We start from the raw sequence: 21,793 nt of genomic DNA, 5'->3' as shown, positions 1-21,793 counted from the left end.
AACTCACTCTGTAAACCAGGCTGGCCTTGAACTCAGAAATCCACCTGCCTCTGCCTCCCAAGTGCTAAAGGCGTGCGCCACCACCGCCTGGCGAACTGTTTCTTTTATATTTCATTTTTTTTAAAGTTTTTTTTTTTTTTTTTTAATGTATGTGAGTACACAGACACACCAGAACACCAGAAGAGGGCATCAGATCCCATTACAGATGGTTGTGAGCCACCATGTGGTTGCTGAGATTTGAACTCAGGACTTCTGGAAGAGCAGTCAATGCTCGTAACCGCTGAGCCATCTCTCCAGCCCCTAAAGATTTATTTTTATTATTTTATGTGTATGAGTAAGATTGAACCCAGAACTTTGTACAGGCTAAGCAAGCCTTCTATCAACTGAACTATTATCTTTACCCTTCTTTTTGGAAAACTTTGGAATACATTTAAGATTTTCATGAAAGCTAGTTTGTAATATGCTTGTCTATTGAGAGCAAACCCTAGAGTGATAATTGCTGTTAAGTGGTAATAGCTCAAAGATTGAATAGAAAAGTTACTTCTATTTCTAATTCTTTTTTTTTTTTTTTTTTTTTTTTTTTTTTTTTTTTTTGAGACAGGGTTTCTCTGTATAGCCCTGGCTGTCCTGGAATTCACTCTGTAGATCAGGCTGACCTCGAACTCAGAAATCCGCCTGCCTCTGCCTCCCAAGTGCTGGGATTAAAGGCGTGCGCCACCACCGCCCAGCCTTATTTCTAATTCTTTATTTGCAACATTACCAAATCATGTAAGATCTCTTATTCTGTTTATCTTTTTTTTTTAGATTTTATTATTATAAATAAGTACACTGTAACTGTTTTCAGACACACCAGAAGAGGGCGTCAGATCTCAATATGGGTGGTTATGAGCTACCATGTGGTTGCTGGGAATTGAACTCAGGACCTTTGAGGAGTCAGTGCTCTTAACCGCTGAGCCATCTCGCCAGCCCCTGTTTAAATACCTTAAAAATAAAAAATACTAATGAAATATTCTCATTTGGATCCACATCTAATTATAAACTCACCCTGCAATCACAAAAATCCAAACTTTAATGCTCTACATTTATTTGGCAGTAAATCTTTTGTATTAGTGAGTGGGAAAATGGACTGTAGAGGGTCAGGTGGGGAATAGACTCCATTCCTGCTCTCTGCCGCCTGCCTCTCCACGCTGAAAATCGGGCAGGCCAGCCTACGTCAGTTGTTATGCAGTAGTTCCCAGACTGAAGAAACCCAGCCTGGGTCTCCGTGGGGCTGATTGGCTGTGGGCTTTTGTTCAATTTACTGAAAGACGATTGCTAATGATGGCTACAGTTGGGATTCCCCATTGGAATTGCACTAAATTATCAGTGTTCCTCTGGTTGACTTGACTGGGAGCTGTAATGACCGTCTTTATAGTGGGGAGTCTCCAGAGCACGGGGCTACATAATCACATCTAATGGCTTCCTTTTTGTGAGCAGGTTTGTCTGCCCTTGTGGATTTCTTGGACAGAGTGGAGTGAAAGTGCTAAAAGCCAGGAGGACACAGAAGCCATCTTTAAGGTACAGGCTCCCGTTTCTGTCCCTTGTGCAGGGATTGGGCATTTCATATCCTAACTCACGATGACCTAGTGGTTTGGGTGGGTCTTCATAATATATTTTGAGATCTCTAAGTTCCTTTTGTTTTCTTTCTTTTAAATGTAGAAAGCTATTTTGGCTGTCACAGGGGCCAGTTCAGTAACTCTGAAGGAGAAATACCTGGATTGGGCTTATCGGAGTGGAGGCTACAAAAAGGCCAGAGCAGTGTTTAAAAGGTACTCAAAGCGCTCAAAGCTGTTCCCACACTCAGCCCCTCATACCTACCTACTGTGTGCATCACACACAGTGTCTGCAGCAGAGACCTGAGAAGCTTTCTAAACTTATTTCCTTTTTCTGATTTTGCTCAGTTAAAGCAATGCATACCCTTGGGGTAAATAGCAATTAGGTCATTGTCATTGATGATTGTAATTATGCCATAAGTACAAGCAGCTCTATTGGCACATCATTTCTTTTTTTTTTTTTCTTTTTTCTTTTTTTCCAGACAGGGTTTCTCTGTGTAGTCCTGGCTGTCCTGGAACTCACTCTGTAGACCAGGCTGGCCTGGAACTCAGAAATCTACCTGCCTCTGCCTCCCAAGTGCTGGGATTAAAGGTGTGTGTAGAGATTGAGCCTAGGGCCTTGTACCTGCACAAGGGCTGGACTAATGAGCTGCATCTCCGGCCTAGTATATCCTTTTAAGTCTTTTTTTCTTACATACTTGATGCCACACTATGATCCTAGTTTTGAATACAGTTGAAAAGCATTAGACAGCCTTTTTCCCTTGTAGCCAGGCTACTTTGTGGGTTCCTTTTTCTTCCACCCTTCTCCACTCCTCTTCTTCTCTCTTTTAACCCCCCTAACACTAGGTAGGAGAGAAAAAAAGAACAGAGGGCAAAGGGGGTGACAATATCCTTAGACTGCATCCTGCTGATTAAGGGAATCGAGTTCCTTGGGGTGGGTTTGATTTTCACCAGCAGGGTATCTAATTTTTTCTTTTCTCCTCTTTGCACACAACTACTTGACAGAGACTAACAAAGTAGAGCCAACCAGCAGTCTCTGTCAGGGCTCTAGCATTTATATCTTCTCTGAAAAGTCCCGATACCAAACGTCACACACTGCAGCTGTCAAAACCTTGCCCCTGCTAGAACATGAAGCAAATCATAGTCAGCTGCCATGGACAGTCTGAAGCAGCCAAGCCTCATATCCTACATCAGGGATTAAAATGAAAACATATTCTTATAATATTTCTGTGTTTTTAAAGAAATCAAGATTCTTACTACATTTCCTCTTCAGTAAAACTAATAGCAGCACTTATTTAAAATAGATGACTAAGTTAGGAGATCATTTGAGCCTAGAGCTTAGAGACCAAACAAGGCAACATAGAGAAAAATGTTATAAAGACAAACAGCAGCAACAACAACACGTGTGTGGGAAATTGTTTTAGGGTGGTGAAGGGTCAGTCACTCCAAGCTGAGGCACGGGACTGGCTCCAGCAGGTCCTGTTTGGCTGTGTTAAACGACCTGTTGGGAGCAAAGCCTGGTTATTCATCCTTGTTTATGAGTTGTAGAAGGGTTTCTGTTGCTGCTGGAACTAACATTTCCACTCCTTTTTAGTTTACAGGAAAGCCGTCCATTTTCAGTTGAGTTTTTCAGGAAAATGATGCAGTTTGAAAAGGAGCAGGTGAGTATTCTGAGCGCTTCCTGCCTGAAACACGGCTCTGGGGTTACACACAGAGCAGTGCGGTGTTATTTAAACTTGTTAGGGCGGTGCGCAAACTCCAGCCCCTTGGACCAGCCTGTTTCCATAGAGCTGGTAAGAAAGGTAATCTAGCCAATTGGAGGAAGCCACCTGTGGAGGAACAGAAAACCCAGGTGGGACGGGAGCTCCGGGCTGTGCTGGGTGAGGTGCAGCTACTGCTGAATTCCTATGTACTGTTCCTCTCCTGTCTTAGGCTGTAGAGTGAGCACTTAATTCCTGTTTTAGGTGGTCTTAACTGTAACTTCTGAATAGAGTGAAAAGGTAGGAAAGTCTCAGTTAAAAAGTAATAGCTCAGAGTGGTAGTGTAGTGTGCACTTTAATACCAGCACTCAGAATCTCTGTGAGCTAGAGGCCGGCCTGTTCTATGAGTTCTAGGCTAGCCAGGGTTACATATAAAGATCCTAGCTCAAAAAGCAAAACAACCCAAAATCAAACAAATAAACTAACACACACACTCTCTCTTATATATATGGATATATAAAATATATTTTGAGACAGGGCTTCTCTGTGTAATCCTGAGTGTCCTGGAACTTGTTCTGTAGATTGTGCTGGCCTTGAACTCAGATCTAACAGCCTCTGTCTCCCAAGTACTGGGATTAAAGGTGTGTGGTACCATGCCCTGCCCCCCAAAAAGAACTATTTTAAAGTATTGTCATTATAGCAGCTGTGGAGGTGGCTTGGTGGTTAGGAGCACTGGCTACTCTTCCACAGGACCTGAGTTTGTTTTCCAGCACCCTCATGACATCTAACAATTGTTTGTAACTCTACTTTCAGGGACCCAACACTTATCTTCTAGCTCTCATGAGCACTATATGCACATGATACATACATATATATATGCAAGCAAAACACAGAAAATAGATAAATGTATAAAAAGTTCTTAAAAAGTCAGATGTGTAGCCAGGCAATGGTGGCCCATGCCTTTAATCCCAGCACTTGGGAGGCAGAGACAGGTGGATTTCTGAGTTCAAGGCCAGCCTGGTCTACAGAGTGAGTTCCAGGACAGCCAGGGCTACACAGAGAAACCCTGTCAGATGTGTGCCATGACATATGTTACATATGCTAACATATATTTGCTAACATGCAGCTTTCTAAAAGAATTACAATTGTTTCACTAATGTATGATCTTCTAAAAGAATTATACCTGTTTATAAATAGTCAGCTAATGGATGTGTATACCCATTTCCTCATTGCTTCTAAAAGTATTTAGCTTTGTTCTTTTGTTGTTGTTTCTTTTCTTTGATTTTGGTATTTTACTTGGTATTTATTTTTATTTGAATTTTGAAAAATTACTATTGAGATTGAGCTTCTGTTTTGTGCTGAAGTATAATATAGTCTTATATGATGAGACAGTTTTGCATAATATTTTATAATACTGGATTATTAATGTAGTAATTATGCCTAGACAAGTCACTTCATTGTAAGTCTTAGCCTCATCTATGTAGGAAGGCTCTCTGTCCTCTAAATGTGTGAGACACATACAAGGCCAATGGGATAGTAGATAGGAAAGTATACGTATAGTACCTTGTATATTATGATCCTTTAGCAAAGTATGTTTGCATATTTATGCATGTGAAGTTAAACTGACTTCAAAATATGTGGCTTGGAGAAGGGAGATTTGAATAAAGAAAATATTTTTTGTTTTGTTTTGTTTTGTTTTGTTTTTCGAGACAGGGTTTCTTCTGTGTAGCTTTTGACTGTCCTGAAACTCACTGTATAGACCAGGCTGGCCTTGAACATAGTGATCCGCCTGCCTCTGCCTGAGAGTAAAGACATGTGCCAGCACCATCCAGGTGTTTTCATTTTTGTTTTAATGGTGCTAGGGATTGAACTCATGAAATAGTTACTTTATACTCAATGCCTTTTAAAAAATTAAGTTATGTGTTTCTTTGTGGAAGTACTTATACAGGAATGCGGATTCCTTTGGAGGCCAGAAGATAGCCTTGAGTCCTCTGGAGCTGTAGTTACAGGTGCTTGTGAGCCATAAGACCTGGGTGTCAGGGTAGGAACTGAACTCAGATCTTCTGCAAGAGCAACAAGTGTTCTTAGCAGCTGAGCACATATAAAAGACTTTATTTAATTGGGCAATGGTAGCCAGAAGACAGAGGCAGGTACATCTCTGAGTTCGAGGTCAACCTGGTCAATAGAGTGAGTTATAATATAGCCAGGGATACTTTGAAAACACATTCAAATCCATGTAATAGTAGGGATGGGGCTAGAGGAGCAGTTGGTAGGATGCTCTCCCAGCATGGGAGAAGTTCTGGGTTTAATCCCCAGCTTCACACCAGTTATTTCAGCACTCCAGAGGTGGAGGCATGAGGATCAGAAGTGCAAGGCATTCTTGGTTCAAGGACAACCAGAGCTACAAAAGTGGTGCCTACTATGCTGTTAGGTCATAGCTTGTCACTGCTCTAGAAGTGGGAGGACCTGGGACAATGGAGCTCTGATAAGTTCAAACTGTACACAATCAAAAGGACAAGCCACACATGGCAAAAATATGCTTTTCCATAGAGGCATGTAAAGGATAATTGAATGACACAGCAAGCAATAATGAGTGATCTGAAGTAAACTCACTCCTGTCTGCTATACCTAGGAGGAACATGAAACACGCTTTAAGAACATGGCTGTGTTTTCGAAGAGACCGAGGTCATAAGACTCTGTCTTGTTTTCTTGGGTTCTCTCAAGCACTCAGAATTCTCCTCACATTATTGCATTCCTGGACAATGATGTTCCAACAGTATCTCACACTGTTACCTGTAATGGTGACCTTGAGTGTCATATGCTAGCACTTATGTATTTTTGTGATACAAGAGTATTAGAAAAAAAAATTATGGCTAGGTGGTGGTAGTGCACACCTTTAATCCCAGCACTTGGGAGGCAGAGGCAGGTGGATCTCTGAGTTCGAGGCCAGCCTGGTCTACAGAGTGAGTTCCAGGACAGCCAGGGCTACTCAGTGAAACCCTGTCTCGGAAAAAAAAAAAAAAAAAAGTTTTAGAGCCAGGTGTGGTGGCTCATGTCTTTAATCCCAGAACTCAGGAGGATTGCAATGAATTCTGTACCAACCTGGGCTACCTAGAAGTCTTGTCTCCAAAAAAAAAAAAAAATGTTTTAAAATGTCCACAATTCTGTGTCAGAAAACAAGTAAGGAAGAACTCTTTAGCATAGGTTATAGAACCATCTCTGTTTATTTCTTCATCTAAATCCCACTCAGCTCCTCAAGGCTTCAGGTGTTACTCCTGCTCCACATCCCAAGTTCCACCTGAAAACGGAGTTAGACATTTTCTCCACACCAGCAGGGTAAAGTGCTTGTCTGCTTGGCATTTACTTTAGTCTGGTAAACATGGTTTTTCTTTCTTCTTTTTAAAAATTAAAAAAAAAAAAATTGTCTTGCTTATTTTGTGAGTGCCATAGTGCACCTGTGAAAGTCAGAGAACAACTTTTGTAGTTGATGACTCTTTTTTTTTTTTTTTTTTTTTTTTTTGGTTTTTCGAGACAGGGTTTCTCTATATAGCCCTGACTGTCCTGGAACTCACTCTGTAGACCAGGCTGGCCTCTAATTCAGAAACCCGTCTGCCTCCGCCTCCCAAGTGCTGGGATTATAGTTGTGTGCCACCACTGCCTGGATTGAGTTGATGACTCTTGGCTTCTGCCATGTTGGGGATTGGGCTCAGGCTGTCAGCTTGGTGGCAGGTGTCCTTAGCTGCCTGGTTTTTCCTTCCTTCTTTTTGGATAAGTTGAGAAACTAGGCTGTTTTGGTCTTCTCCTTCAAACACCTAACTTAGTTGCTTAAAATGTGAAGTGACTTTATGATTGGATGAGCGAAACCAGATCTTCTGATTGTTTTTATAGGAATCCTGCAAGATGGCGAACCTGAGGGAGTATTACGAGAGGGCGTTGCGAGAGTTTGGGTCTGCAGATTCTGGTGAGTAGGGGCTTGCAAACTTAAGTGGTAAGAAAACCCTATTGCTGCAAAGGTGGAGGCAGGAGTACTGACAGGGATATGAGTCTAGACTATGTAGTGAGTTCCAGGCTAGCCTGGGCTACACAGAGTGAGAACCTATCTCAAAAACAAGGGAAGAAGGCAGGAAAAGCACTGAAGAACTGTTCTAAGAAGGGCCCAGAGCTGGGCAGTGGTGGCACAGGCCTATAATCCCAGCACTTGGGAGGCAGAGGCAGGAGGATTTCTGAGTTCGAGGCCAGCCTGGTCTACAGAGTGAGTTCCAGGACAGCCAGGGCTACACAGAGAAACCCTGTCTCAAAAAAAAAACAACAAAACAAAACAAAAAACCAAAATTTGTAAGTCTTGTATATACTACTTCTCTTAATAACTGCATCAGAGAAAGATTTGGTTGGTTTGGGTCTCTTAAAAAGAGAAATTTGTGTGGCCCAGTAAGGTGGTTGTATGGCCAAAGACACTTGTTTTCAAGCCTAAAGACATGAATTTGATCTCTTGGACCCACATGGTAGAAAAAAAAGGACTGGGCTGGAGAGATGGCTTAGCAGTTAAGAGCACTGATTGCTCTTCTGAAGGTCCTGAGTTCAAATCCCAGCAACCACATGGTGGCTCATAGCCATCCATAAAGAGATCTGATGCCCTCTTTTGGTGTGTCTGAAGACAGCTATTTACACATACTTACATATAATAAATAAATAAATCTTTAAAAAAAAAAAAGAAAGAAAAAAAGGACTGACTTCTGTAAGTTATCTGACCTCCACATGTATGCTGTGACACGTCAGTGTGTATGTACACACGATATAAAATAAATAACTTTAAAAAATTATATGTGCCAGGATATAGTGGCTCACGACTATAATCTTATTGCTGCAGAGGTGGAAGCATATTGCCAGGATTTTTGAGGCCAGTTTCTAGGCTATGTAGTGAGTTCCAGGCTAGCCTGGACTACAGAGCAAGACCCTATCTCAAAAAATTCAAAACCAAACCAAGTATTTATAAAGAAAAAGTTAGTACAGGCTAGTTAGTCGTCAAAATAGGAAAGGAGGGCCAGTCAGTGCTTAGTCAGTTATAATAGGGCTAGCGTGCTGAGGCCGTGTGGGGCTGACTAGATGATAGCATGCTACAGACTGTGGCTTTTAAAAAGTAGGGAGGAAGCCAGGCAGGACTTTATTCTTAGCACTTGGGAGGCAGAGGCAGGCAGATTTCTGAGTTTGAGGAGAGCCTGGTCTACAGAGTGAGTTTCAGGGCAGCCAGGGCTTAACAGAGAAACTCTGTCTTGGAAAAAGTAGAAAGTATAGAAAGGAATTTGAAAGTTTTTACTGCAAAGGCATGATAATGTTTGAGGCAATAGATAGGCTGAACTTTAACAGTACACAGTGCTTAAATGTGTCAGGTACCTCCTTTTATTCACATCTATTTAAATTTCTCTTAATTTTATGTGTGGAAGTTTCTTAGACTTTTTTTTTTTTTTTTTTTTTTTTTTTTTTTTTTTTTTGGTTTTTCGAGACAGAGTTTCTCTGTTGGCTGTCCTGGAACTCATTCTGTAGACCAGGCTGGTCTTGAACTCAGAAATCCACCTGCCTCTGCCTCCCAAGTGCTGGGATTAAAGGCGTGCACCACCATGCCCAGCTTTCTTAGAACTTTTTAATTGGCTTAGTATTAATAGTTAAATTTACCTAACTAAAGCCTTCCCAGTTTTCTAGCTATGTTTACAGTAGTTTTTTTTGGTTCCTTTTAAAGATCTTTGGATGGATTACATCAAGGAAGAATTGAACCATCCCTTCGGTAGACCTGAGAACTGCGGACAGATCTATTGGCGAGCCATGAAAATGTTGCAGGGACAGTCAGCAGAGCTGTTTGTAGCTAAACATGCCATGCATCAGGCTGGCCACTAGTGATGAGCACCACCAGTTTGCTGAATTTGAATTGCAAGTCTTGGGACAGGTTTGTGATGAGTGAGTGTATGAGTTGTCAAGAGCTGGCAGAAGAACGGATTGATTTTTGTAACATACTTTTACTTGGCGTTAATCTTTGGTTCCAGAAACAAGAACTGCTGGTGCCTGTTAAATCTAAAATACACAGAAATTCTACGGTCCAGTTTCATTTCTTGTTCCAGGCTAAGCATAGACAGCTCTAATCTAGACTAGGTCTGAGAGACCTGGTTCAAACCCAAGAGAAAGTATAGTTTTGTGTGTTCTCTTCTTATTGTGAAAGCCTGCATGATACCTATGGAGATAGGAGGGACTAGGGCATCGGCGGACTGCCTCAAGCCTCCAGCTCCCAAATAATGGCTGAGACTTTAGTAATGAAAGCTTAGGCCTATAGCTTAGGCTTGCTCCCAACTAGTTCATATAAATTAATCCTGTCTGTATCCATCCTTGTTTACCTGGTCACCTTTCCTCAGTCTTGTCCATCCAGTTCCAAGTCTGGCTGGCAGATCTCCCAACTCTCAGTTCTTCCTAGAGTTCCGTCTCTTCCTGGATTCCTGGATGTTCTGCCTTTCCTCTCCTGCCTTGCTATAGGCCGTCAGAAGGGATAGAGAAGAGTGTTTACAAACTACGATGCTGGTGATGCTTCATAAAAATAACAGTACCAAAGTCCGGACAGTACTCAGCACTCTGCTGGTTCAAAAGTCAACATTTAATAATACAAAGACAACCTTTACACAGTGCCCAAGATTATCCAACACTAGGGCAGTGCAGAACAGAAAGCCACCTGTGATCTAAGTGAGGCTCAGCAGTGACTTCATTTCCTGTATCTGAGTTGGATCTGTACTTTAAATCAACCTGCAGGGAAGAAAGGAGACTTGGAAGATGAGTGATAGAGAAGAAGGTGCTGGGTATTTAGAGAAGTTTGGCTTTTAAAAAGGTTAAGGTGATGCAGGGCAGTGGTGGCACATGCCTTTAATCCCAGCACTTGGGAGGCAGAGGCAGGTGGATCTCTGAGTTCGAGGCCAGCCTGGTCTACAGAGTGAGTCCAAGGCTATACAGAGAAACCCTGTCTCGAAAAAAAAAAAAAAAGTTAAGGTGGCACAGAAAACGATTTACCCCAAGGATAAATCTTTTTATCTTCTGTTTTGAGCAGGTCTCACTAAGTTTTAGTTGGCCTTGAAAGTTCTCACGTCTAAGTAGGCCTTGAACTTTTTGAATCCTCTTGCCCTAGCCTCTCAAGTGGCTGAGATTACAGGCCTAAACAACTGGACCTTAACAGTTTGATATCATTGGGAAAGTATTCTGAACAAGTTACTTAATAGTAAACCTTAATTAATGTTAAGTTTATTTAATAACATGGGAAACACCTAATGAATTCATAGCATTCCATTGTCTTACTTTGTTGGGCGCAGTGTACTCATATAAATAAAAAGTAAGTTTTGGGGCTGGCTAGATGGCTCATCGGATAAGAGCACTGACTGTTCTTCCGAAGGTCCTGAGTTCAAATCCCAGCAACCACATGGTGGCTCACAACCACTTGTAATGAGATGTGACACCCTCTTCTGGTGTGTCTGAAGACAGCTACAGTGAATTACTTGGGAGTGAGCAGGGCCGGAGCGAGTGGGGCCAGCAGAGGTCCTGAGTTCAATTCCCAGCAGCCACATACATGATGGCTCATGGCCATCTGTACAGCTACAGTGTACTCATACACATAAAATAAATAAATAAAATAAATCCTTAAAAAAAAAAAGAGCATTGACTGCTCTTCCAGAGGTCCTGAGTTTAATTCCCAGCAACCACATGGCATGGTGGATCACAACCATTTGTAATGGGATCCAATGTCCTCTTCTGGTATGTCTGAAGACAGTGTACTCATATACATAAAATGAATAAATAAATCTTTTAAAAAAACACATTGAGAATGTTAAGCTTTTGTTTGTCTTTCATTTCTTATAGATAAGCTTATGTTTACTGTTTATACTGGGTCCATACAATGTAGGAGTTTTTCATCAACTGTTGTGGTATAGAATGGGTTAACCCTAAAGATCATTCTTAACTCAAGACGGGGGCCTGGTTGCTAAGTTCTCGTCCATCTGTGAATGAGTTCTAGTTGAATCGCATCCTAGAATTACAGAAAGCCCTGTAGAATGGTAGGGTGAAGAGCAGTTGGCACTTTCTATACCACCAGGCAGACATGGGCCATTTTAATACTGAGATGGGAACTGGAGTGTTGAAGCTGAAGCACCCAGCAGGCATTGGGTAGGATTGACATTGCCGTTTCAGACTCAGCTAGTCATCCGGCCTTAAGATCTACACAGGTAGTTGCATCCAGAATCAGTACCCTGGAAATCATTTCTGAGCCAGCAATGGGCAGTGAGGAGTACTTGTCCTGTTAGCACATGATACCCCCTGCACTGCCCTGCCTGTTTCTTCACAGGAATTTTTCCTCATTGACCTGGAATTGCCATTGCTGAGGCCAGACCTCTCCAACAGCTTTTTCAGCTGGCAGCCAGATCCTGGGTATCTCTTGGCTAAGCAACTTCCCAGGTGTGGAAGCTTTGGCAATGTGGTTTGGAATCGCAGTGAGCTGTGCTCAGGTGCTGGCGGCCACGTGACTACTTCAGGCCAGCAGCTGTGGAGCTTGCAGGAGTGAGCTCTGCCAGCAGCTGTAGCCCAGGGCTCCGTGAGTGGGATGGGGAGTTGTGGGCAGGTGTTATGGATCAAGGGAAACCTGTGGTTGGCAAGCTGAGGCAGGTAATAAATAGCCCGTTAAGAGGCTGCAGGGCATGGAAGCTTGTGAGTGTTGATGGGTGCTTTGAAGGCAAGCAAGCCTGTAGGTTCCTCAGAGTGTTGGTCGAAGCTGGTGGCAGAGCTGGGCACAGCTGCTGGGGAGCCTGGGTGAGGGCAGCAGAAGAGAGCTTACCTAGGCATGCTTGCATGGCAGGGTGATTGGTTCACCCTAAACACTAGGTCACACACGTGTGTTCTTTTATGTCTGCAGAAATAAAACCCAAAGCTCCTGCCCCGTTTTTAAGATTTATTTATTTACTGTATGTGAGTACACTGTAGCTGTACAGATGGTTGTGAGCCTTCATGTGGTTGTTGGGAATTGAGTTTTTAGGACCTCTGCTTGCTCTGGTCAACCCAGATCGCTCCAGTCAACCCCGCTCGCCCAGTCCCTGCTTGCTCTGGCCCAAAGATTTATTTATTATTATACATAAGAACACTGTAGCTGTCTTCAGACACACCAGAAGAGGGCGTCAGATCTCATTACAGGTGGCTGTGAGTCACCATGTGGTTGCTGGGATTTGAACTCAGGAGCTTCGGAAAAGCAGTCAGTGTTCTTACCTGCCGAGCCATCTTGCCAACCCCACCAGAGGTCCTTTTAAATTCAGGGTTTCCAGAAACATATTTCCTTTTTTTTTTTTTTCTTTTTTCTTTGTTTTGGTTTTTTGAGACAGGGTTTCTCTGTGTAGCCCTGGCTGTCCTGGAACTCACTCTGTAGACCAGGCTGGCCTCAAACTCAGAAATCTGCCTGCTTCTGACTCTGAAGTGCTGGGATTAAAGGCGTGTGCCACCACTGCCCGGCAGAAACGTGTTTTCATGTTGTGCCAGCTAGTTTCTGTTTTGTTTTATTTTTCCTGAGACGATTATTACAGTCTTCACCTACCTTTCAGTAGGTGTTCCTTTCTGCTTTATCCGTGAGTTCCTTGGCAGTAGACTATGCTTAAGGCCGGATCTGGCACCCCACGTTTTGCCTGGCATAGTGAATATGCATAGTGATTGGACTGGTGATCCAAGATGGCACTGACTAGAAGATATGAAGATAGCTTTGCAAAGAAAGCCACTTTGGGTTGCAGAGTTGGGTGAGACTAATGTGGCCAGGGTGGAGCAGGACAGGATGTGCCCTTCTCTGAGGCAGGTGGTGGTCTCCTGAAAATGGGAAAGAGAAAATGCAGGGTACTTGGCCTTGGAATTTGGGCCCTAGAGCAGACAAAGGCAGACAGATAGGTTTAGCAAGTGGATGGGTGTGTGTGTACATGTGACAGGGCTGGTCTTATGGTAACGGAGGGCTATTGAAAGTCAATTTTATATTTTGTATGTGCCCGTGAGTGCCTGCATATGTGTATGTGTGTGTACCATGTGCTTGCCTGGTGCCTGCAGAGGTTACAAGAGGGCATGAGATCCCTAGGAACTGGGTAGGTTTCAGGCAGTTGTGATTGCCCCGTAGGTGCTGATCCTACCCACTTCCCATGCCTCCTATCCGAGGGCTCCATAGATGCCCATATAGCATCCCCCCCTGGGGACCAAGTGTTCACAGGTGAACCTGTGAGGGACGTTTCCCATTTATTGTTAATATGGGGCTCTTAGGGTTGTTTTGAGGATGGAGCGGGAGGATTTAGAACCGTACTGTTCAGTTCAGTAGCCAGTAGCCACCACTATAATTAAAGTGAGAAATCCTGGCTACATGTCACGTGCTCCGTGGGCACATGTGGTAGACTGCTCACCAGACAGACCTGAAAGCATTCCCAACCTTGAAGAACACTCTCATGCATGGCTTTGTTTTACCTTTGCTGGTTGCTCACTGCTAGGGGACTTTTTTTTTTTTCCTTTCTTTTCTTAAAAAAAAGCAAAACCAAAACCCAAAAAAATCCAAACTCTTCCAACAACCCTATGTCCATTTTACAGATGAGGAAACAGAGGCACAGAGTAAACTAAAGACAATTTTGATTCTTGCAAAAGATAAGTAACATAAATCTATCATTTGGGACATACACTCCAGAGGCGTGTGCCAAAGTGGAGTTGTTCTTTGACCATCTGGTTCCAGAATATTTTACTGCTCCACAAGCAAATCCTGTGCATTAGTGGTTACTCCACTCCCCTCTCCTGAGCCTGCTGTCATTCATTTGCATGCCTCCATCCATTTACCTATTCTGGGTAGGGAGACGTTAGTTGACTATAAATGGAATCGTGCAGTAGATGCTGCCCTGTGCCTGGCTCCTTTCACCTCAGCATATTTTTGGGGCTCATTCACATTGTAGGATGTGTCAGCGCTTCATTCCTTTCCGCAGATGAATGCTTCCATCATTAGATGGACCACATTTTGTCGGTTGTTTTTCATCCATCAGTGGACAGACATCTGGAATGTGTCCTCTGCTGGTGTCGAGGTTGCTACAAGTATCCTTGTTTTGTCTGATGCTGTATGCCGTCTTCAGTTCCTGGGGGTGTGCATTTGGAGGTAGAGTTGCTGGGTCCTGTAAGGCTGAGTCGCTGGAGAATCAGCTAAGGAAATCACAGCTCAGTTCCACATTTAGTAATTGGCAGAACGGATTTGAACCCAGCCAGTCTTTCTTCAGACCCTGTGCTTTGAACGCCACATCATGTTACTGCTTAGAGCTGTTGTGACTACTACGGTCTTAATGCCAGGCCTTTTTAGGCTGGTTCCTTCCCCTCCCTGCCCCCCCCCCTCCCGCCCCTGGCATCACTAAAGCACGCTACTTAGAAATCCATTGTCTTGCTCCAGGCTTTATCCCAGTATTTGTGGGGCCTTTTAACAATGTACATTCCAGCTTCCTAGAAGGCAGGAGAATGGTGGGGCTGCCTGTTAGGACAGGATAGGCCCTACCATTCTCCCCGCACCTCTGGCCTGCTAACTCCCCCTTCATCCACACCCACCTTTAATGACCTCTTTGAGGTCAAAAGGTAGAACTGAAGAACAAAATTAAATACAAGCATTTGTCTTCTTGCTAGAGGCCCTTTGGCTTAGTGGCATGGAAATGGCCCTGAATTGAAATCTGTGTGGGGTTCCCCCTTGTGGATTTTAGGACTTGGCAACTAATGGCCTTGTTTAAGACAAAGCATCTTGTTGAAGAGAGATGTCCAATCATATTTCTGAGAGCACCAACCACACAACACTTCTTTAATCGCTGGGATAACCCAAGAGCAGTGGAGGCTGTTTGGCTGTTCTCCTGGGGAGTTGGCCCAGGGTTTAATAAGGACCTGAGTAGACCTGTGGTTTATCAATTTTAAGACTTTCCCTCTCATTAGCTTCTTAGCAGTGGAGTCCAGAGCATCCCTAGTTACACTTGCTCATGGGAAAGGCCCTCATTTAGAAAAGGAAGGCTTTGCCGTGGAGACTAACAGGGTGTTGGGTACCTGGGATCTGTCAGCAGAGCATGCTTCCTTCACCTCCCCACCCCACGAAGCTGACTGCACTCTGCCTTCGTGCCATAGGCCCTTTTTATGTGTATATGTGCTGATCTTATTTTCTTACTGACAAGGTCTTGCTAAATACTCCAGGCTAGCCTCTTGATCGCTGGATCCTCCTGCCTTAGGCTGAGATTATTTATATTGATACGTCTTATACATAGTTTTGGCTTTTTAAATTGGTTTCGGTTTTCTTTTTTTTTCTTTTTTCTTTTTTTTTTCAGGACAGGGTTTCTCTGTATAACCCTGGCTGTCCTGGAACTCACTCTGTAGACCAGGCTGGCCTCAAACTCAGAAATCCACCTGCCTCTGCCTCCCAAGTGCTGGGATTAAAGGCGCCCGGCGGTTTCTGTTTTCTTAATTTAGAAAGTTAGTAAGGATTTTTATTAAGAGATAACAAAACACAGGAATTTTTTTTTTCTGAAAATTTTAGACTTCGGCTATAATATTTTTGTTTTTGCTTTGACAAAATACAACTTAGAGGTGGAAGCGCAGGATTCTCTTGTTCAGGCCACCTCGGTGGGGAAGGTGTGGGGGAAGAAATAGGAGGCAGCCTGTCACATGGTACGTATAGTCAGGAGATGGAGTAGTGAGGATTGTGCACCTGCCTGACTTTTCTTTAAAACATTGATTGTGAGTGTGCACACGCACGCTATAGTACACCTGTGGCGCTCAGAGCACAACCCATCGGGGAGCACTTCTCTGTACCTTTCTCTTCCATTAAATATTAGAATTACCTCATAAAGTCTAGTCAAGTTTGACAAGATTTCTCTGAGAAAGTAGTTCTGTATGCAAACAGAACACAATCTAAAACAAAAACCAGCAAATGTGCCAGAGAGTGAGTATTCAAGAAAATAAACATATAAATAAACCTCCTGAGGGGAAACAAAAAGTCAATTTCTTCCTTCTTTCCTTTCTTTTTTTTTTTTTTTTTTTTTTCTTCTGCAACTGGATCTCTCTGTGTACCTCTGGCTGTCCTGGAACTCACTCTGTAGACCAGGATGGCCTTGAACTCACATCCCCCTGCCTCTGCTTCCTGAGTGATGGGAATAAAGGCGTGCACCACCACTGCCCGGCTCTTTCTCTTTTTAGGCATAGTCTCACATACCCCAGACTGGTCTCAAATTCTCTGTGTAGTTGAGAATGACCTTAAACTTGTGATTCCCCTGCCTCTTCCTCCCTGGGATTACACGCTCAGCTTAAAAGTCAATTATTTGCTGCCTTTCCTTGGTAAAATATGTGAAGCACAAAGATATGAGGCTCACTCTGATGGAAAATGCTTTCACTATGGAAAACATCGAGCCCTCCCCTCCTTCCACGGACCACAAATGTTTCAGGCCTTGACCCAGGCAAGGGAAGGAAAGCAACACTGACTTCACGTTATAATCCAATCCTAATTACCGTTTTCATTACTTTAAAAAGAAAAGAACATTCAGGGGTTCAGTGGGAGAGTGCTTTCCTAGCATGCATGAGGCCCGCTGTCACTCTCCAGTATCATGCAAAACAACTGAGCAACAACAACAAAAAAATAGCATCCATTTTCAAATAAGTTTGGAGTTAAATTAAATTACTTTCACTTTATTTATTTATTTTAAGATTTAGTTGGCTGGTGAGATTGCTCAGTAGTTAAGAGCACTGACTGCTCTCCTGAAGGCCCTGAGTTCAAATCCCAGCAACCACATGGTGGCTCACAACCATCTGTAATGAGATCTGACACCCTCTTCTGGTGCTGTCTGAAGCAGCTACAGTACACTTATTTATAATAATAAATAAATCATTGGGCCAGAGCAAGCAGGGACAGAGTGAGCAGGGTTGACCAGAGTGAGCAGAGGTCCTAAAAAGTCAAGATGTATATTTTATATACATATAAAATATGTATATGAGTATACTGTAGCTATCTTCAGACACACCAGAAGAAGACACCAGATCCCATTACAGATGGTTGTGAGCCACTATGTAGCTGCTGGGAATTGAACTTATGACCTCTGGAAGAGTAGTCAGTGCTCATAACCACTGAACCGTCTCTCTGGCCCCTTATTTTCACTTTAAATTGAAAGAAAAAAAAGATATGTAAGACTAGTGTTTGTCTAGTGGCCTAACAGACAAGTGTCACTCTACTAGCATTGGGCCAAGAGGTATGCAAGAGAAAGAAGTGGACTGGTGAGATGGCTCAGTGGGTAAAGGTACTTGCTGCCAAGCCTGATCTCTGCAAGAGCAGTGTGTGCTCTTTTTTTTTTTTAATGTATTTATTTATTTTTATGTATATGAGTACACTGTAGTTGTACAGATAGTTGTGAGCCATCATGTGGTTGCTGGGAATTAAACTCAAGACCTCTGATCGATCTGGCCCTGCCTTGCTCTGGCCCAAAGATTTATTTATTGCTATATGTAAGTTCACTATAGCTGTCTTCAGACACACCAGAAGAGGGCATCAGATCTCATTATGGATGGTTGTGAGCTACCATGTGGTTGCTGGGATTTGAACTCAGGACCTCGGGAAGAACAGTTAGTGCTCTTAACCGCTGAGCCATCTCGCCAGCTCCCAGTGTGTGCTCTTAACTGCAGAGCTTTTTCTCCAACGCCGACTGACTGGTAACATTTACATTTACTTTATTTACACGTGTATGTGTGTGGGTACATGCATACCCAAGAGTGCAGAGGTCTAAGGACACATTGGGAGTTGTTTCTCTCCTTCCACCATGTGTGTAACGGGGACAGAGCTTGTCTGCAGGCTGGGTGGCAGAAGCCTTTGCTGAGCCATCTGACCAGCCCCACTGCTGACTGTGTTTTATCTTTAAAGTAGCAGAAAGAGTTCCTTCCACACGCAGACGAGCTTTACAGTAACTATAGAAGGCAGAAAGTCCTCATGCACACACACAGGAGAAGTCAGGCGTCCTTCAAAGGAAGATGTTTAGCCTCTTCCTCCTGAAGTGCTGGGAATGGATGCAGCTAATGGCCTGGTCATCCTTTGTTTTCTGGTGAGCCAGGCTCTACTCATCTCTCTCCAAGTTATGTTTTACTTATCCCAGACCCTTTCCCCCTAAAATCTTGAGCGTTATTTCTAGGTTGTAAAACTCATCCTTGTGAAGTGTGTCATTTGTACTCTCCAGCCTTCTAAGTGACTTCTGTGCTCTCTTAGGACCAGGCGATGTGTTTACCACAGTCATTCTCTCTGGACCCTCATCTAGAACACCGTTTCTACATCAACAGAACCCACCTGACAGCGCTGCCGCTGCTGCCATATGCACTTTGTAAAGAGCTTCAGTGTAAATGTTTTAGATTTTGTTGTACTCACAGGGCCGAGTTAATTGTTATCTAAAACATTTTTTTCCAAAATTGTGCTATGCTTAAATATGAGCTAATAATGTCAGACTCCAAGAAGTCTTGGCACAGCACTGGTTACCAAAATAGGGATGATTCAAGTCTTAATCTTGCCTTACCCAGAATGTGTTCCCTGCCTGCTGTAAAACCTGAGGCACCCGTACTAAACTCTAGTTCTGGGACAATCTGATGACATCCTTTTGGCTTCCATGGGCTTCCATGTACACACAATATGTATTGTGTATCTGTACACAGATAACACAAGAACACATAAAATGCATTTACATATATCCAAAGTAAAAAAGTAGGGTGCTATAAACCATGTATTTGGAGTCCCTGAGACAGGAGGCCCTCTAGAAATTACAGGGCGTGAACACACTGAAATCACAGGGATTGAGATACAGGTCTGCAGTGGTCATGTCTTCCCTTCCTGTCACTGGGATGTCCATCTTGGGTGGCTTGATGGTGGCCGATATTCTAGTGGCCCAGGCTTAGATCAGCTCAGAGGCAGGAATTTCTGGGCTCCTTTCTAGGCCTGGATGGCAAAAGTCTCCTGAGTCTCATGCTTCTGCAGGGTTCTGGTCCAAGGGGAGTCCATTGATTTGGTGTTCTGCCCTTAGCTCTGCTTCCAGGTTCCATGGAGCCAGGATATGGGCCTCTGTAGAGGAACCAGAGGTTAACTAGCCTCTGGGCTTTCAGATAGGAGAGTGAGGGGTACTCCTTGGGGACCTGGCTAAAGCAGGCTTTGTCACCTTATCACTAGTTTACTGAGTTCTTCAGCTACTCTGAAGGACTGGCCTTGCTTGTTGCTCAAAAGGATGGATGTTTTCTTGGGTCTGTTTTGTGATCGGAATTCATAGACCCGAGTAGCTTTAGGTTTTATCACTGGGAATTATTATTTATTTATTTTTGTTTTTTTCGAGACAGGGTTTCTCTGTGTAGCCCTGGCTGTCCTGGAACTCACTCTGTAGACCAGGCTGGTCTTGAACTCAGAAATCTGTCTGCCTCTGCTTCTCAGTGCTGGGATTAAAGGCATGTGTCATAAATGGGGTCTTTATGTAATTCTGCTTGTCCTTGAGCTCATTATATAGACGAGACTGACCTTGAACTCACAGAGATCTGCCTGTCTCTGCCTCCCGAGTGCTGGGGTTAAAGGCACCCAGCATGAATTATACTTTAAGGGTTGAAGTACTGGAGACCTGAGACTACCCTGGAAAAGAAAAATAACCTGTTTAGCTCCTGTATACTCGGCATTGCTGAGCAGGGAGTGGAATCCAGCAGACACTGGTGAGTTTGTGGGTGATTGCTAGCTATTTCTTCTGATGGGAAAATGGAACATTTATTTAGTTTTCAAGGACTGTTGGCTGAGAAACTCAGTGGCAAGTTAATTAAGGCAGCAATTATATTATCCTTAATTGGCATGAAATTCTACTTTCTACTTAGTCTTTGAACACTTCTAATTATATGAAGCCATGTTTTTTTTTTTTTGTTATTGTTGTTTGTTTTGTTGTTTTTGAAACAGATTCAGTCTCTATAGCCCTGGATGTCCTGGAGCTCACTATGAAGACCAGGTTGGCCTTGAACTTATAGAGATCCACCTATCTCAGTCTCCCAATTTGCTGGAATTGAAGGCATGTACCACCATATCCAGTTTGTTTTTAGTAAGGGAGAAAAGGCTTATTTAGTACACACAGTGGGCAGTGGCTAATTTACCTCATTTTAAAGCTGAGAATATGAGACTTCTCTAGGATCACATGGTAAGCTGTGAACAGGAACACACGCATGCGCGCACACACACACACACACTCACACACACACACACACTCACTCACACACACACACACACTCACTCACACACTCACACACACACACACTCACACATACACGTGCACACACACACACTCACACACACACACACACACACATGAGTCTGGTAACCTTATCAGTCCCTCATACTCTGTAGTCCACCATAATAAGCCAGCTGTGCCTCCTTGACAAGCCAAGAGCTTCTTACCTGCCTCAGAAAAGATTTAGAGAATCATAGCAGATGAGTGTTTAAGTTGTTTTCCAAATGCCCATGAAGAATGTGCACAAGATCTCTGTCTCTCTGTAGGTCTCTGTCTCTGTGTGTGTGTGTGTGTGTACGTGGTGTGTGCATGACTGTAGTTTAAACATGTATGTTGTTCAGCTTGGCCTATGCTGTCTGCACATCTTCTCTGCCCACTTCAGGCACAGGGCTTTTCCTACCACAGAGGGAGCCACCATGGCTGCCAGGTGCTAACGATTAGAAAAGTCTGAAACTGAAAGGGGCAGAGGGAGGGAGGAGGTGCTGGAGGTGGAAACAGATTTTTGGGTTTCTAGTAGAAGTCTCAGCATTTTCAGAGTTTGAGATTATTTATCGAGGGGTGCAGAGTTGTGGGGGTGTAGAAGGCTCTGGTCACAAGGGCGGGCTGGGGCAGAACCAGGTAAGCACAGGTGCAATGCGAGCCCAACTGAGAAGGAACTCTTAAGGAGGAGGGGGGCTGTCTTAGAAAGGGGGGGCAAGGAAGAGGACACTAAAGGACACCTCCTGCTGTGTGGCTGAGTGCTGCTGTGCAATAGTGTCATGGGGTGGGGCTGGGGAGTCCCTCGGGTCATTCCAGCTGCATCTTTGCCACTGTTGCTGTTGACTAGAGCAATGGTGACCACTGCCTAGCTTCTGTCACCAGGGTGAACCAGGCTGGGAGAGGTGGTAAAGGGACAGAAAAAGAGGAAATAGAAGGACAGAAGCCAGCGGGCCACTGAGGAGCAGAGGACTGCCAGGAACAAATGAAAAGAATCCTTGTTTTGGACAGGGTAGAATGCGGCTTCAGCCTGGCCTCAAACCAGAGGCCCCTCTGAGGTTTGGAGACGGCCTCTACCCCTGGAGGAGAAACCTTCACTCTCCTCTTCCTCCTCCTCCTCCTCCTCTTCCTCCTTCTCCTTCTCTTCCTCCTCCTCTTCTTCTGCCTCCTCCTCTTCCCCCTCCTCCTTCTCTTCCTCCTCCTCTTCTACCTCTTCCTCCTCCTC

At 43.8% G+C, this 21,793-nt stretch overlaps 1 protein-coding gene across 1 annotated transcript in view; it reads left to right on the top strand.

Moving 5' to 3' along the window:
• Utp6 (UTP6 small subunit processome component) overlaps positions 1-9,383 on the top strand; it is a 31,607-nt gene extending 22,224 nt beyond the window's left edge. Inside the window, 5 exon segments of the mRNA XM_031353020.1 lie at positions 1,477-1,557; positions 1,699-1,808; positions 3,187-3,253; positions 7,181-7,253; positions 9,027-9,383. Of these exon segments, the coding sequence (XP_031208880.1) occupies positions 1,477-1,557; positions 1,699-1,808; positions 3,187-3,253; positions 7,181-7,253; positions 9,027-9,181 (486 nt within the window). The 3' untranslated portion in view covers positions 9,182-9,383.
• Positions 9,384-21,793: the final 12,410 nt, after the last annotated feature.

Source organism: Mastomys coucha, unplaced genomic scaffold, assembly GCF_008632895.1.
Source record: "Mastomys coucha isolate ucsf_1 unplaced genomic scaffold, UCSF_Mcou_1 pScaffold5, whole genome shotgun sequence".
Classification (NCBI taxonomy): Eukaryota; Metazoa; Chordata; class Mammalia; order Rodentia; family Muridae; genus Mastomys; species Mastomys coucha.
Note: the sequence above shows the minus strand (reverse complement) of the source record. Positions and strands in the feature narration are given on the sequence as shown.